General features: G+C 45.9%; 1 protein-coding gene and 1 non-coding gene across 5 annotated transcripts; both read left to right on the forward strand.

Moving 5' to 3' along the window:
- Window positions 1-25: 25 nt before the first annotated feature.
- LOC141413118 (U6 spliceosomal RNA) lies at window positions 26-131 on the forward strand. The gene has a single exon (XR_012437942.1). It is a non-coding gene; the product is annotated as a U6 spliceosomal RNA (small nuclear RNA).
- A 6657-nt stretch (window positions 132-6788) lies between these two features.
- Window positions 6789-17025, forward strand: Il17re (interleukin 17 receptor E). Of its 4 annotated transcripts, none has more exons than XM_074044392.1 (14): window positions 6789-6913; window positions 7855-7974; window positions 9336-9433; window positions 9919-10058; window positions 11005-11073; window positions 11955-12021; window positions 12916-13091; window positions 13177-13224; window positions 13307-13352; window positions 13592-13746; window positions 15175-15243; window positions 15740-15791; window positions 15868-15966; window positions 16397-17025. In XM_074044392.1, exons 1-14 carry the CDS (start codon window positions 6909-6911, stop codon window positions 17023-17025), a joined length of 1773 nt encoding a protein of 590 aa, XP_073900493.1. In that variant the 5' UTR covers window positions 6789-6908. The 4 variants fall into 4 exon arrangements, with proteins under 4 accessions (XP_073900493.1, XP_073900497.1, XP_073900495.1 ...); XM_074044394.1 differs by having other exon boundaries at window positions 6817-6955; XM_074044395.1 differs by lacking the exon at window positions 6789-6913 and adding an exon at window positions 7127-7266.
- Window positions 17026-17103: the final 78 nt, after the last annotated feature.

A 17103-nucleotide genomic window follows, 5' to 3' on the forward strand; every position in this document is an offset into this window, starting at 1 on the left:
GTTGAAGATGAATAGAAGTTCCCTAGTGCTCGCTTCGGCAGCACATATACTAAAAATTGGAACGATACAGAAGATTAGCATGGTCCCTGCTCAAGGATGACACGCAAATTCATGAAGCGTTCCATATTAAAAAAAAAAAAAGTTCCCTGAGAAACTGGCAGTGGCAATAGAGAATCAACTGGGCATGATGAACCTGAGTTCCAACCTACAGTTGCAACCTGGTAGTTGATTGGCAAGAACTACTGTGGGCCAGGCATTTAATCTCTCCACCCATAAATGGTCAATCTTCATCATTGAGTTATGAGCTCTTCTTTTATTTAAATATTTGTGTATATTAGTTGTTCATGTGTCTAAAGCTGTATGATAGTATCCAAAAGAATCTTAAAGTATCTCAGAGTACAGGGAGTGTTTCAGCGTTCTATGACCCTAACAAAGAGCTGGGGAAACCAACTTAATAAGAGAGAAGATTTCTTTGGGATATACTATTGGAGGTTTCAATCTGTGGTTGCTTGGCCTACTGTTTTTGGGCCTGTTGTGAGGCAATAAATCATAGTGGGAGCATGTGGAGAGGAAGCTGCTTACCTCATGGGAGCCAGGAGGTGGAAAAGAAAGGAAAGTGGGGTCCCATTATCACCTCCAAGGGCACACCGCCAGGGACCTAATTTACACTAGGCCTCTAATTTACAGTGACCTAAAGGTTCTGCCACCTCCCAATAGCATAGTCTTTAACACGTGGGCCTTTAGGGTATACTTAAACTGTGGCAGGAAGCTTATAATCTAGAGTAAATATGTCATATATGTGAAACAACCAAAGAACCATAGTATTTAACAGTGTGGAACAAATAAGAATAGAAGTGGGAAAGAGGTCTGTGGTTGTAATAAAGTTCCTTTCACACCTAGAAGTCTGACACAGTATTTATTGCCTAAAGGATATATGTCCCTTTGCACTTGACTTTATTATTGTTGGATAATGGCCAGATCTATAACTGCAAATCTCTGCCCTCTCCAGAATTGTAATCATTCTTTTGTTCTAGAAACTTAATACTTGTACTGTCACTGTTAGGTATTAGCAGTAGTTTAACTGCAGAACCTCTTTCTCTAGATGTCCTATTTACCATCTCAAAGGTAGCTTGTTTTCTGCCTCCTACGTGTTACTGTTCCTGCATCTCTGTGTTCAGTGAGTATGCCAAAAGCACAGTTGTGGATTATCCATTCCGTAAACGTTAAGTCCCCATAACTGCTGTTATTTTTGAAACAACCTAAATGCCTTCATCTCTTTCCAATGTTTCCAAAGTGATCCCAATCCATGAGTGCCTCATTATCTCCCAGTATTCCTACTTGCACACTGTCTAGTGGACTGCACCTCATGGATCCCCATATAGGTCCCATGGTTTCACAGTTTGTTTAAAAGCTCCCCTTTAAAAGACTGGAATTGTAAGTAAATGGTAAAGCATTTGTCCAACATTTGCAACACCCTGGGTTTGATCCCCAGCCCTGAAAAATAAAATGTCTTTTCTATTCTTACATTCTTTTTTTACTTAGCCTTTAAAATGCAAATCATAGGGTTGATGGAGTGGCTCAAGTGGTAAGAATGCCTAGCAAGCTCAAGGCCCTGAAGAAAGAAAGGAAGGAAGGAGGGAGGAACTGAGGAAGGAAGGGAGGAAGGAAGGAAGGAAAAGAAATTGTCAAGCCCTTTTTTAAAATTATCATAATTTTGGAGTCTGCTGGTTCATCAGTTCAAGGAACAAAAGCAATTTCTCTGAATTTTTTATTTTACTGCTTTTATTGACAGAATTGCTAATTTGATGTCTTTTCTATACCCTTTGATCAGTACCTAGCATAGTATTCACTCTGAATTTATTGATTCAGATAACTTGTAGACTAAAGAGAGTGTATATCACAGAAGATGGAACTAAACTGAAGCAGGTAGAATTTGGAGAATAGGGAGAAACATGGAAATCTGTTGGTATTGGAGTTACTATGTGCAAGAATTGTGATGCACACAAGGCCCTGAGTTCAGACCCCAGTACAGCCAAAAAGAAAAAAATGGGATGCAAATTATTAGCTAAAAAGTTAAAAACTTACTTGGCCACCTAAACAGTACTTTTTTTTAAAATATTTTTTAGTGTTTTTTTTTATTCATATGTACATACAATGTTTGGGTCATTTCTCCCCCCTTCTCCCTGCCCCCTCCCTTAACTACCCCACCCCCTTCCTCTCCCCCCTACCTCCTTGCTTCCAGGCAGAAACTATTTTGCCCTAATCTCTAATTTTGTTGAAGAGAGAGTATAAGCAATAATCGAAAGGACCAAGGGTTTTTGCTAGTTGAGATAAGGATAGCTATACAGGGAGTTGACTCGCATTGCTTTCCTGTACATGTGTGTTACCTTCTAAATTAATTATTCTCAAACTAACCTTTTCTCTAGTTCCTGGTCCACTGCTCCTATTGGCCTCTGTCGCTTTAAAGTATCTGCATTAGTTTCTCTGTGTTGAGGGCAACAAATGCTATCTAGTTTTTTGGGTGTCTTACCTATCCTCATACCTCCCTTATGTGCTCTCGCTTTATCATGTGATCAAAGTCCAATCCCCTTGTTGTGTTTTCCCTTGATCTAATGTCCACATATGAGGGAGAACATACGATTTTTGGTCTTTTGGGCCAGGCTAACCTCACTCAGAATAATGTCCTCCAGTTCCATCCATTTACCTGCGAATGATAACATTTCGTTCTTATGGCTGCATAAAATTCCATTGAGTATAAATAAACAGTACTTTATATACATTAGAGTACCTTGAATATCCATTGTGAAAAAAAAACCATTTGGTTTATGTTTTCTGCTTGTTGGAATTTTTTTCTGGACTTTTCATATCAAGTTTGTCCTGCTTTATGGTTGCAGTATTGCCTGAAGCAAACAAGGTCCCCTTTTGGGGTCTTGATTTAGTGGGAAGAACAGTGGATTAGAAGATCAGAATGTAAGTACCAATGCACTTACCAATCATAGGACCGAAGTCAACTCTTCCTATTTCACAGACTGTTTTGAAGAGCCAATTAAGGTAAACTATTGTGGAAGTGCTTTATGGACTATGTAATATTGTATAAATGTGGAAAATGGTGGTTATTCCCTGATCTTTGTAGGACTGGAGAGTGAAGGAGTTGGACCTTTAAGAGGTGATCTTGTCCTCTATTGTGGAATAGAGGCAGTGTGCTGTGTGGAATGAGCAATTTCTAATGTTAGGCTGACCTTGGTTGAGATTCTAGCCAGGTATTTTACTACCTTTTGCCTTGAGCAAGACACTTAAACCTATTTTTGATCTGACACATGGGCACCATAGCTACCTCAGCGTTATAGTGAAACTTAAATAACGCATATGAACTGTCTAGTACATACTAGAGCTGTAGTAAATATCAAAATGTCTTGCCCTGATGAGCACTGTTGGCTCCCCCCCCTCTCAAATTAGAGTCTGCCTCTATCTTAGGAATAATTTCTTGCCTTGGAATTTTGGAGGTTGATCTCTTCTGGAAGAGCAGAAGTAAGGAAGGGACATTTGCTCACTCTTGGTTCATATTGGCCTAATTGGTATCAGGATGGCCTAATAGTTTCCTCAGCAGGTCTTAGAACTGGGTATTACAGGCAGATCCTGGAGCTGCTGTTCCATGGTATGTCCAGAATCCATTAATCCATATAGTGGTGACAAGAAAAACGGTTGCCAGAGGCTCCTACAGTGTCCTCTACTTGAGCATGCTCAAGGGCCTGTGGGGACCTCCTGAGCTCCTAGCTTGGTTCCCAAGAAGAGATTATTAGAGAATCAAGTCTTGGTAAGCTCATTCAGACACAAAGCAGAGGTGAGACAAGCCTCAGTCACCTTCTAAGAACACAAGGCCTCTGTGCTCCTAAACTACACCCCTGTTGCTTTTGCTCCAGTTGACCACATCCTATTCCAGCCACCTAGTTCCTTGCTCCTCCCTTGTTGACATTAGCCAAACTTCTCTCCAAGAAGTATGACCACTGATCACTCACTTTCATAAAACCTTTCTTTTGTTCCTTCCATCCATTCCAATTTCTCTACATTGTTTACTCCACCAACTATATTCTACTGCTAACTCTAGTATTTTCTGTGAACTAGTAGGGTCCAGAAATCCTCTGGCTTCCCATACATTTCCCCATGCAGTGTGTACTGACAATAAAAAACAAACAAACAAACAAACCAAGGATGAAGTGGGTTTCAGCTCTCCAATTCACCTAGTCTTTCTGAGTTATTTCCTATTCTGTGAAATCGGGTAGTCAGACTGACATCAAGGGTTGTAGTGCTAATAGCATAAGATGAGTGAGCAAAGGACATGCTCCAAAGCCTGATAGCAGGAGTTTAGCAAACTAGCAAAACTCCCCACCACCCACATTTTCTTCACCTTTATCCCTTTTCCTCTTTTTCTTTTTCCCAGCAGTACTGCAGTTTGAACTCTGGGCCTTGAGCTTGCTAGGCAAGTGTGCTACCACTTGAGCCCCACTCCCAATGCTTTTGCTTTAGTTTATTTTTCAGATAGAATCTTGTGCTTTTGCCTGGGCCTGCCTCAGACTGAAATCCTCCTACCTCCACTTCCCATTTAGCTGGGATTACAGATGTGACCCTCCATGCCTGACCTGCTCTTTTTTTTTTTTTTTTTTTTTTTTGTGGTACTGGGGCTTGAACTCAGGGCCTAGCACTTGCTAGGCAGGCCATCTAACATTTGAGCCACCCGGCCAGCCCCTGGCTTGTTCTTTCAGATAGGGTCCACTAACTTTTTTGTCTGGGCCCATCTTGAACCCCAATCCTCCTATCTCTGCTTTGCAAGTAGCTGGGATTACAGGCACAAGCCACTGCGCTTAGCCCTTCCTTTTCCTTTTCTATGCGCTTTTCTATGTGTTCCCTTTCTTTTCTTTCCCCCTTCTTACTCTTACCCTCCTCTCCATTCCTCCTTCTCCCTCTCTTTTCTCTCCTCTCTCCTTCCTCTTTTTCCCTTCCTATCCTTTCCTTTCCCTCTTCTCTTCATTTATTTCTTCTCTCCATTTATTTTCTGCTTCTACCATATACTTAACTAGGGTCAGGAAGAAATTAACCAAATATTTTCAATTAGAAGGTCAGTTTAGAGGGTATAGGAGTCAAGAAGTACATGTCTTCTAGAATAGACCACTTCCTCACTTTATGCCCCCAGCATTAGAAAACTCATGACTTAAGTACGTCAAAACCTTGATGAGTTAGGTAAAACTGGGGAGAAGGGCTCCCTAACCATTTTAGTAAAGCCAGACCACCTTTTCCTCTATTCAGATCTTACTGATTTGTTTGAAGAGGTGGGCTCCAAAGTTAAGAGACAGCAATGTGTTAAGCAGATGCTTGTTGGTTCTAAGAGCAGAGGAAGGTGAGGCAGTGGGAAGAGAAAAAAATCACTGGATGACAGAGCATTGAGTTGCGAGGGACTGCAGAAGTGGAACTCCCTGGGTTACAGACTTTGACCTTAACCAAATCACTTTCCCTTCTGCTTCCTTATTTCTCTCTTATGAAATGAAAACAATAATCCTCACTTATCTGTCTCACAAGGTGGTTAGAAGTGAGTGCTTTGTGAAATGTGAATCAGATAAGCTACTTAGATGAAACGTATCATAATTTATTCATTCAACTATATCCATTTCATGACATCTGCTGCTAGGCATTGGAGAAACTGGAAAAATAAAAAAAGTCTATCTTTTAATGAATTCAAAAGCTAGAGGATATTTATAGCATAATGGGTAGGACACGGGCTTGAAGACTTAAGAGGAGAAATGGCCAAACAAAGCTATGGGATGGTTGGGATTGAGTCACAGAGGGAGAACAACAATCTCAAGATGCAATGACTTGGTGGATATGCCCCCATACTTTCCTCCCACCGTGGGTGTCACCAAGGTTCAGGCTGAAGAAGCTCAAGTGCTCCATGAGGGGGAGGAAGCTGTGGGATGATGAGGGGGATGTCCCCACAAAGATTGGAGCTTCGTCAGCCTTTCTCCTGCACCGGAAACCACAGGAAACCAGGTCAGTTCGTGGGGCCCCCTCCCTCTGCTCCAGGGCTCAGCTATGAGCTCTGGGGCTTCCTGAGCAGGCTGTACTGATTAGTGACTGGAGGCTCCTTTGCTTGAAGCCCTTTGCTCAGGAGAGCCAGAATGGGCTAATGGGTAGAGAGAGAAAGTTGGGCTGTGGTCCTGAGAGTCAGCCAGGTGGTGAGCCAGGGTACATATGGGGTCATGTAAGGTTTATTTATGTGTCCTACAGTGCCTTTTACTATTTTTCTTTTGTTTTTGCCCAGTTTGAAATGGTGCATCAATCACTGCTGAATCTTCAGCATCCAGAGTAGAGCAGTGCTTAGTAACTCTGTTAAGTGAGAATTGGGTCTAAGTGAGAATTGTCTCTTAGCAAGACTGAAGTTCTAGAGCATGTTAATGGGTGGGTCAGATCAGTAGGGTGTTTCAGGAATAGGAGGGGTTAAGAAATGGGTGCACCTCCCCAATCTAGTGCTGGCCCCTTTCCTGTTATTTTTCTGCCATAGCAAGAGCCCCTGTCTTTGAGGTGGGGTTAGGAGGGTTTCCTAGGGAACAAGCTGTCCCTATGCTTACAGAAGGAATGTGGCCTGGCCTGCTAGTTAGGATAGAGGAGGAGCCTTGGGGCAGGGCGGGACCAGGGCAGGATAAGGCAAGGCCTTTATTGGTACTGTGTGCTCCTTGCTGCCCACTTGCAAGTCACAAAGCTATGTTCTAGGTGCCCTGATCCTGTAAAACCCATGGGGAGCCCAAAAGCAGCAGCACTGCTCCTGCCTCTTCTTCTGTTGCTCATCTGCCCCTCTATCTCTGCTGGGATTGGCTGCCCTTACCTGCCGCACTGGATCACCCGCTGTCTACTGCTCTCCCATGTGGTAAGGTGCCACTGCTAGGTGGGGACACCTTCCTGGCACAAGGTAAAGCTCTCCCTTCCCCTGTCTGCTCTTTCCTACCTTTGCAGTCCCTGTACTCTGGTGGCAGTCTTGGTGTATCCTCTATATGGTTGCTAAGGGACTGCCGAAGTCCTCATGTGCTGATGAGCCTGAGCAGGGTGAATCTGGGAAGAAAAGACCTGGAGTGGATTGGCTACTTATAAGCTATGGGCCTCAGAGTTGGGTAATTTGAGGCAAAGAGCCCAGGAGAATGTTCTTTATGGGAATCCATTCCAACACCTCTCTCCTTTCTTTTCCCCACTGGGCCTTGTACCCTCAGGATAAGAGTTTCACTGGTGAGTCTTATTTCCTGCCCCTTCTTTTACCCATACTCATCCAGATCCCCATCCAGTCTTCCATTGTAATTTTTGGTTTCCTACCTGGTAAGTAGCATAGAATCAATGAAGAAGTACAGGACAAGTCTGTATTTGCATGCCATTCTGCCCCATGCTCCATAAATAGCTTCAGGCAGTATGTTTTACGCCTCTACTTGACCCTGAGGGGTAGAGTAGTGGAGGAGAAGTGACTGTCTGATGAAAACAGTGTTGATTCTCACCTATGGGGAGAATTAAATGAGGAACATGAGAAACTCTCCAAGTACTCCAATTGGTTCCTCCCTGTAGCAGTCCTTGACTCACACCCATAATACAATAATCTTTCAAATTTTATGGTACATTGTACTTTACCAAGCATTTTCCTCCATACTGTCTTACTTAATCTGTATAACAACCCCATTTAATGAATGAAGAATCTGACACTTAGATCCAATAACTTGCCCAAGGTTATATTTCCAGGATGTCAGAGCTCAGCCTCAAATCCAATTGGTTGGAGGTAAGAGGGAACTCCTTAGACCCTGTTTTTAATTTCCTTTCCATTTTACACAGGAAGTTCTGCCCAAACTCCATGCCATACCCAGTTGGCCCTTCTCTCCACAAAGCCTTGGTATGCTCAGATCTGGCATTGGCGTTGCTGTTTGTGTCTGCATCTGGTATCCTATCCTGCAGGTATGAGAAACAGCCTTTCAGGAATTCTCAGTGGAAGTGTGAATTAGGGATATTTGGTGGTGGGCGGGGGTTCTCTGGGGTAAGATAAATGGGGCTTGTTATACTAGAACAAATTTTTGTCCTGTTATCTCCTCAAGAGGAACTTAGAGTATCCTAAAATAGCATATCATGACTGATATTCATGGGTGCAACTGTATGACTTTATGAAAGTGTTAATCTCTTCAACTGGTACCAATTCCTAAAATTTTTGGATTCTAACCAGGCGCCAGTGACTCACTCCTATAATCCTAACTACTTTGGAGGCTGAGATCAGGAGGATCACAGTTTGGGGCCAGCCTGAGAAAATAATTCATGAGACTCCATCTCCAAAATAATCACAGCAAAATGAACTGGAGGTGTGGCTCAAGTGGTAGAGCCCCTGTATTGCAAGTGAGAAGCCTTGCATTCAAACACTAGTTCCACCAAAAATTTTTTTTCTATTTATAAAGTAGGATCTTCTTATTCAACATTACCTCACTTAGTATGTACTAAACATACCGTTTAAGAGTTAGCAGGTTCAGCTGGGTGCCAGTGGCTCACACCTATAATCTTAGCTACTTGGGAGGCTGAGATTGGAAGGATTATAGTTTGAGAGACCCCCATCTCCAAAATAACAAGAGCAAAATGGACTAGAGGTATGGCTCAAGTGGTAAAGTGCCTGCTTTGCAAGTGTGAAGCCTTGAATTCAAACTCCAGTCCCATCAGGGGAAAAAAGAAAAAAAGAGCAGTTTTTAAATTTTTACTGTTAGAAATAATGCTACAATGAATACCTTTGTGTGTAGAAGAGCTGGGGTTATTTTTTTCTCTACTTAAAAAATTATTTTTTTTTCTGGTTTTGGGACTTTAACTCAGGGCATTCAACTTGAGCCACTCCACCAGTCCTATTTTATGAAGGGTGTATCAAGATAGGGTCTTGCAAACTATTTGTCCAGGCTTCCTCCTGATCTCTGCCTCCTGATGACCTAGGATTACTGGTGTGAGCCACTGGTGCCTGGCTAAAAAAAATTATTTTTTATTATATCATAATTTTTAGCACGAAAAGAAGTTTGAGGACTGGGGGCATGGGTGTGGCTCAAATACTAGAGTACATACCTAGCAAATGCAAGGCCCTGAGTTCATTCCCTAGTGCCGGAAAAAAGAAGAAGAGAAGAAGGAGGAGAAGGAGGAGGGGAAAGAGGAAAAGGGGGAGGAGGAGGAGAGGAAGAAGCTTGAAATCATTACTGTCCTTGATTTAAAATGATTTACCATCCAGCATTCGGCCACTTCTCCAGGTAGTAGGTGCCATAAAGGGCTGGATAGTAAGTGTGTCCTCCCCTGTGCAGGCCTTCAGTGGGGCTGGTTCCACTTCCTGATGCAGAAATACAAAAAGCTTTACAAGCTCAAGTTCTATCAGAGACACAGGATGCCAGCATCTTCTCAGGTACTCTTCTTGTCAGTTCCAGCTTTACCTTGTGCCCCACAGCCTTTTTCTTTCTGGCCTCTCATTTTATTCTCCAGCTTTATGAAGGAGTTGAAAATGTGGAGATTATACAGTAAGGGAAACTGAGGCCAAAGGAGATTGAACAATTTGCCTGTGGTTCCTCAAGTTCCAGAGGCAGAAATAGAAACCAGACATCCTGATTCCTGGCCTAAGGCCAACCTTGTTCTCTTCTTACAGAAGAGACTTCTAGGTAGCCTTGTCTGAGAAGGGCCAGCACATTTCCATCCCATCCCCAGACATCTCCCACAAGGGGCTGCGCTCCAAAAGGACCCAACCTTCAGATCTAGGAGTGGAAAATCTTCCCAGACCCAGTTTACAAAGTCATGAAGGTGGGCATGGTATATGACAGGAGATGGCTTCAGTTGAGTAGTCCCACCTGTGCTCAGGCCAAGAGGCAAGACCACTGAGTCTCCTTTCTCCCCCAGGACCGGACTTCTCCTTTGATTTGCTACCCAAGGCAAGAGCTATTCGGGTGACTATTCCTCCAGGCCCAGAGGCCAGCATACGTCTTTGTCATCAGTGGGCCCTGGAGTGTGAAGAGCTGAGCATTCCCTTTGCTGTTCAGGTAGGGAGTGTTGACCCTATAAAAGGTCAGATTACAGGCTGACAGAGTGTTCAAGTGATAGAGTGCCTGGGTGTAAGCCCTAAGTTCAAACCCCAATATTGAAAAAGAAAAAAAAAAAAAAAGATACCCTGAGATTACACAGTGCTGGAGCAAATGGGGATACTGAAGCCCAAGGAGGAAGGTAATTGTCTAAGACCTCCTTACAAGGTGAGGTGTCTAGCATTAAGACTTTTTCAGACTTACCAGAAAAGACAAGGGACCTTGTTACTTGGGAGGATAGGGGCAGGCAGAGTCTTAAAGCAACCATGAACGATGAGCAGAGAAATTAATATTTTATGTCTTCCCAATGAGAGGACTCTCAGTGTGATTCTGGTTACATTAAAAAGCCTTTTCAGTTCTACCAAGATGTTGTTCCCCATGAGAACATAACAAAGTGGACACAAGTGTCTTGATACCCTTCCTTATCCCACCCTTTGCTTTACCCTTTAGAGAATGAGATATCCACTAATTTCTTAGACCAGGCTCAGACAGCCCACCTCGATCTCCACTTGTCACAGATGCTGTTGTGTAAAGTTGGTATCATTTGCGAAGACTGTTGCTGTACCCTGGAGTCCCTCAGCTGTCTTCATTTATACCACGGTGGTGATAACTCAGAACTTCACTGTGATGCTAGCATTTAATTGAGTTGGTGCTAGAAGCACCCTGCCTGGCATACATTTGGAGCTCCTTCCCTGTCTTATTCCCCGTTCCTCCACATAGAACACCTAGAACAAATGACTGGAGCAAAGATCCTATCAGAGGAAATTTTTCAGTGGGAGAAATAAGTCCCATATAAGAGGAAAAAATAGGATGTGTTAGCCCAGGTTCTAGCTTCCTCTTGTCCTGTCCATAGTGTCCATGTTTTTTCTCAGGTGTCTCTTTTCTTCCTTTGCTGCTTTACCAATAGAAAATTGTGTCTGGGGGCCACACTGCAGACCTGCCTTATGAATTCCTTCTGCCCTGCCTGTGCATAGAGGTGAGCAGAGGAAAATGTGTGAATTATCCATGGCTTCTTGCCCAAACATACCTTTAATAAGTCAAGTTTAAAAAGGACTAGGTGGGGCTGGAGATGCAGCTCAGTGGTAGAGCACTTGCCTGTGCTACCATACTTGTGGCCCTGGTTTAATCTCCCAACCAACCAACCAACCAAACAAACAAACAAACAAAAAATACTGAGCTATGAGATACTAGTGCCAGGTTGGCTGTGAGCTAAACATGGTTAGTGGTGGAAGCAAGGGTCCAGCTGAACCCAGTACCTTCTTAGGGTGATTCCAACCTCAGCTCCTCCCAGATGTAGCTTTCCCAGATCCAGACCTGGCCTCAGCCAGAATAGACAGCCACCATCACTGTGTATTCTGGGATATCAAGTTTTAATATGTCCCCCCAAAAGTCTTCTCCCCTCTGGCCCTCCATTACAGTCCTATACATTTCCTTAGAAACCTAGGCACTTAGCTTAAAGACTTCTGTGGACTATACAGAAGGCAAAGACCTGTGTCACTTGGGAGACCAGAAAGAGGGTATAGGCAGAGATCTGGTACAACAAGAAACTGCCAGGTATGCACTGGGCAGTCCAGTATGGGAATGGCCAAGAGTGGCGGCCAGGGAAGACTAAAATTGAGGAAAAGTATCTCATGATTTCCCTGTTCCTGGGGATAATTTTCTTTGGGGAGAAGAGGAGTTAACACTTCACTTGCTGATTTCTCCTAGGCTCTGGAGTTCCTCCCTACCTTTGCCCACATCCCACAGTGTTCCTTCTCCTCAGTGAACTGCCAGCCCGGGCACCTTAGTAAGCTAGAGCCAGAATGTACTTTAAGTCTGAATGGTATACCCTTTTTGTAAGTTTCCTTGTTCCTCCAGGCATCCTACCTGCAAGAAGACTCTGTGAGGCGCAAAAAATGTCCCTTCCACAGCTTGCCTGAGGCCTGTGAGTGTTGTTTGTATGCTCTCTTGTGCATACACACCATCTCTCTGTTTCTGTCTCTCTTTCACACACACACACACACACACACACACTTCACAGCTGGGTTGGAGGAAGCTCCCAAAAAGCATGCGGGCATTTTTTTTCTGGAGTCATTTGGGAAAGGGCTGTCATATCTACCTGTCATCCTGCTGGCAGACCTCAGAGTGCTGAGTATTGTAGGACTGGGAGAGGGTCAAAAAGATGAGACCCAGGGAATGGTATCCTACAGGATGGACCATAGACCTGAGCCTCCTTTTGCTCATTTGTAAAATCATGACACTTTTCCTGCTTCATTTTCAAAGTATGAGACTGAATTAAATATCCCATAGAAAAGTGGCTGGGGATTTCTGGAGTCTGCACACACGTTGTTGTCCTCAAGAAGAGACAGGGCATTCAGATACAAGTGAGAAGCACAAAGCAGCATACAGCACCCAGACAGGGTTGTAATTAAGGGTTGACTGCAGGGCATGAACTCAGGAAAGGGAGAAACCTGTGAAGGCTGTTGTAAGCAGAGAAGGACACCAGCTAGCACCAGAGCTGGGCTCAGGAAATGGGCAGGATTTAGAAAGGAGATACAGGAGGGGAAGGCATTTCAGGTTCTGAGAGGTGCATAAGCAGATTTCAAATAGAGGGCACAGCAAGGGTCTGGCAGAATGGAGGCCCAGGATGGAAAGGAGACAGTTGGGTAGAAAGGTGGTAAGGGAACTGGAGGAGAAGTGATCATATACTGAGTGCTCATTCAAACCAGGAACTGTGCCAGGCACCTTCATATTATCTCCTAGTGCCCTGGGGATAGGGCAGTAAGACAGGACTGGAGCAAGGGTTAGGCCTCATCCTTTGACTCTGCCACCTGCCCAGATGGCTCAGACTTCTGGAAGTCAGCGCACTTTACTGACTACAGCCAGCACAATCAGATGGCCATGGCCCTGACACTCCGCTGCCCACTGAAACTGGAGGCCTCCCTCTGCCAGAGGCAGGACCTGCACAGCCCCTGTGAAGACCTCCCCAACTCCACAGCTCGAGAGTCAGAAGGAGTGAGGATAGGCCCTCTCCAGGACTGAAGTGGGCATGGTTGGGGCCCAGAGACCTTCACCCTGACTAACTCCCATCTCCCCGCAGTGGTATGTTTTGGAGGAGGTGGACTTGCACCCCTACCTGTGCTTCAAGGTACATCCATGGGCAAGAGGGGAGGAGCAGAGGGAGGGGTCAGTGCCTGCAGCTTGCTAACTTGCTGTTCTTGTGTTTTCAGTTCTCCTTTGAAAACAGCAGCCATGTTGAATGCCCCCACAAGAACAGTGAGTCAGAGCTGGGGATGTAGCTCAGCAGTAGGGTGTGTTTATCTGGCATGTGTAAGGCCCTGAGTTTGATCCCCAGCACCACAAAAAAAAAAAAAAAAGAATGGTAAGCCAGTAAATGACCTCAGCTGGAGCCCCTTCTTCATATTTCACCTTGACCTAACTATGATTAAACCAACCTTAGTCTAGCTCTTACTTCCTGGTCTACTACAACTTACTCTAATCATTTCTACAAACAGGTTCTCTCATATCCTGGAATGTAAGTATGGACATCCAGGCCCAGCAGCTGATCCTTCACTTCTCCTCAAGGATGCATGCCAGCTTCAGTGCTGCCTGGAGCCACCAAGGTTTGGGGCCAGACACCTTGATGCCCCCTGTGTACAGTGTCAGTCAGGTACAGTCTAGCCAGGGGTTTTCTCCCACTAGATTCTGTCAGTCAGAACATGGTCCCCAAGCTCCTTGATTCAGCTGGTCGTTTGTCAGTCAGTGGGGTCCTTGATGGGACAGTTTTTAAGCCTTTTAATTCCTTGGTTAACAGGGATAACAGAGGCCATGGACTGACCCTCAAATATTCAGCTGTTCTCTAGTCTATCCAGGCTGTGGCCACACTGTATATGAATGCCATCCCTGAACCCACTGTCCTCGACCTACTTTCCTGCCTTCACAAGTTACCCAGGCAGAAGTTCTCTCTCAAGAAGCAGGACCTCCTAGAAGCTGTATAATACTTTACAGATTTAACCTTGTCAGTGACTAAAAGCAGGTTGGCTAGCAGACTTTCTTCTCACTATCTAATATAAAAAACACAATCAGATACAACCGCAAAACCGGAGCACCAAATTGACTAAGCATGGACTAGCTCCTTCCAGTTCATTCTTAAATGATCTCTCGCAGCTTCTTTATCTGCTTTGTATCCTATGGGGCACCCACACTGACAGGTGGTAGCAAACACTTAAGATTTAAGACCAAGTCATGTGGGATAATCTAAACCTGAGACCTAAATCTATTGACTCCTTTGTTCTATGAGCTGGGAAAAGTCTACCTTCATTTGAGTTCTGCAATGATTTGAGAGTATCTACTCACAAGCTGGCTAGAGAGTAAGGTCTGAGGCAGACAAGGGGATATCTGGTAGAGGATGCTCCTGAAGGATGGAGACCAGCTAACCCCCTAATTAGCACCCAGAACAGAAGGTAGAGTCACATCCCATCTGTAGACAGATAGCAATCAATTCTTTCCAATTCAGCATGCATTTATTGAGTGCCTACTCTGTGCCCAGGTACTGGGAGTAGGCACTCAATTAAAAGAACATTCATATGAATATTCTAATTTCATTCTAAAATAAAGATTATCAATCCTCATATAAGAAGAAACTGAGGCTCAAGGAGGAGAGGTATTCATACCTGTCTCCATGCAAAGGTCACATAGCTGGGAGCTACAAAGGCAGTCATTAATCCTGAACCTAGTCCTCCTGACTCCACAGATCACGTTCTTTCCTGTGGACAAGATTTCTCCTCAACTGTGTAGGAGAGTGAAGGGAGGCACATATGATTAGCCTACCTGGTCTGTGAGCTGCTAGAGGACAGAGATAGTGTCTGTGGCCCACAGTAGACACTCAAGAGTGTGTGTCATATGTTGGCGCAACTGTTGAGATCTGGGAAAGACCAGTGGGGGCTGGAGCATCATGGGAAGTCTTCTTGTCCAAGGTAGCACTTAGCCTCAAGCCTGGGATGGGGTGGGTGGGAAGGAACAGTGCCAAAGACTCACAGCTTGGAAACAATCATATGTACCTCTATGAGGACAGTCATTCTCCAATTTGTTCCTACAGACTCAGGGCTCAGGCCCAGTGACATTAGACCTCATCATGCCCTTCCTGAGGCCAGGGGGCTGTATTCTGGTAAGGAATCCTACTGTCTGTGCATATACTCCACTGGTATCTTCTCCACAGGTGACATACATAGAAATTATAGTCTGCAAAAATGTTTGGTTTGTCCAGCATAGTATTTTAAATTGGAATTAGCTGTCATCATTTACATAATATAGGAATATAGTTTTTATTTTTTTTAAGTACATTTCTGGCTTCTGAAAAGTGAGAAGAACCTAGCACTCTTGTGTCCACATTGGGGCATAGTAGAATTGTTATAGTTGGCCTGTGCTCCCCATGTACTCACAAACAGCCCTATCCAACTCCGTGGGCTTCCTTTGAGTTTGACCCTATCACACTTGCTTTTGCCATTCTTGGCTGGTGTGTGCCAGGGTGGGGCCTGGAATACAAAGCCTGAGCTGGAAGAATTCTTTACCTAGTAGGGAACCCCCCTTCTTCACTCCCAAGCCTCCTCCCTGTGGGAGGAGGGGTACTCTGGCTCACAGGAGTGGGGGCTATGTGTCCTCAGGTGTGGAGGTCGGATGTGCAGTTTGCTTGGAAGCACCTGTTGTGTCCCAATGGTGAGTTTTTGGGCCCGAGGGAAGGGGGAGGTTGGGCACTGAGGAGCTGGGTTTGGCCTTACCCTGCTCTACTCAGTCTCTAACAGACGTCTGGGGCTCTTGACCCTGGCACTGCTGAGCCTCACCACCCTACTGGTCATTGTTCTGGTGTTCACCTGCCGGCGCCTACTGTCAGGTAAGCCTACCTAGCCTAGCCAGGGGTTCAGACCTTTACACTCCTAGGCTAGGTGGTTTCCCCATCCTCTTCCCAAGAGTCCTGCCACTCCATCTCTGCTATTGGAGGTGGTAAGCCTCAGGCCCCTAATGGGCGGGAATGGTTAAGGCAGGCCAAAAGGCCCTCTGTTCAGGTTGTCTCTGTACCACGACTCTGGTTTAAGAGGCCAGTGGGATGGAGATCCAGCCCGGACCACTCTTGCCAAGCCTGGCACCGGGGTCCCTTATTCTAAACCCTCAATAGGCTAGCCTGCTTTGGGTACTGACTCCCCAGCACAGATCAGGTAAATGGTGGGGGGGGGGTACCCTGCAGTGTAGCCCAGAGGTCTGGGAGAGAGCTGGCTGCCCCTCAGACTTTCCCCACCCGGTTCAGGTGTTGCTCCCGCCCCTAGGTCCCAGTCACGCTCGGCCAGTGCTGCTCCTGCACGCCGCGGACTCAGAGGCACAGCGGCGCCTGGTGGGAGCACTGGCTGAATTGCTGCGGACTGCGTTGGGCTGCAGACGTGATGTGATAGTGGACCTGTGGGAGGGGACACGCATGGCACGTGTGGGCCCGCTGCCGTGGCTCTGGGCTGCACAAGCGCGCGTGGTGCGGGAGCAGGGTACCGTGCTGCTGCTGTGGAGCGGAGCCGGTCCCAGCCTGGCCTGCGGTCCCTACACCCACGCAGTGCCCCTTAGTGCCCTGCTCTGCGCTGCCCCACGCCCGCTGCTGCTGCTCGTCTACTTCAGCCGCCTGTGCGCCAAGGGCGACATTCCCCAGCCGCTGCGCGCTTTGCCGCGCTACCGCCTTCTGCGTGACCTGCCGCGCCTGCTGCGAGCTCTGGACACGCGGCCTTCCACCCAAGCCACGAGCTGGAACCACCTCAGAGCTCAACAGTGCTTTCGAGGCCGCCTGGAACTGTGTCGCAGGCTGGAACTCGAGGCCACCAAACTTGGCCGCCAAGGCTCAGCAGAGGTTCAGGATAGTCCTGGACGTTTGTGGCCAGAGCCTGTAGGGGCACTGGCTGGAACCCTGGCATGAGCCTTCTAACCTGGAATCCTTGGGAGGCCTACCTCAGACCCCAGGCACCCAGCTTCCTCCTCACACTTGCTGCCTCTC

Source organism: Castor canadensis, chromosome 10 (genome assembly GCF_047511655.1).
Source record: "Castor canadensis chromosome 10, mCasCan1.hap1v2, whole genome shotgun sequence".
NCBI lineage: Eukaryota > Metazoa > Chordata > Mammalia > Rodentia > Castoridae > Castor > Castor canadensis.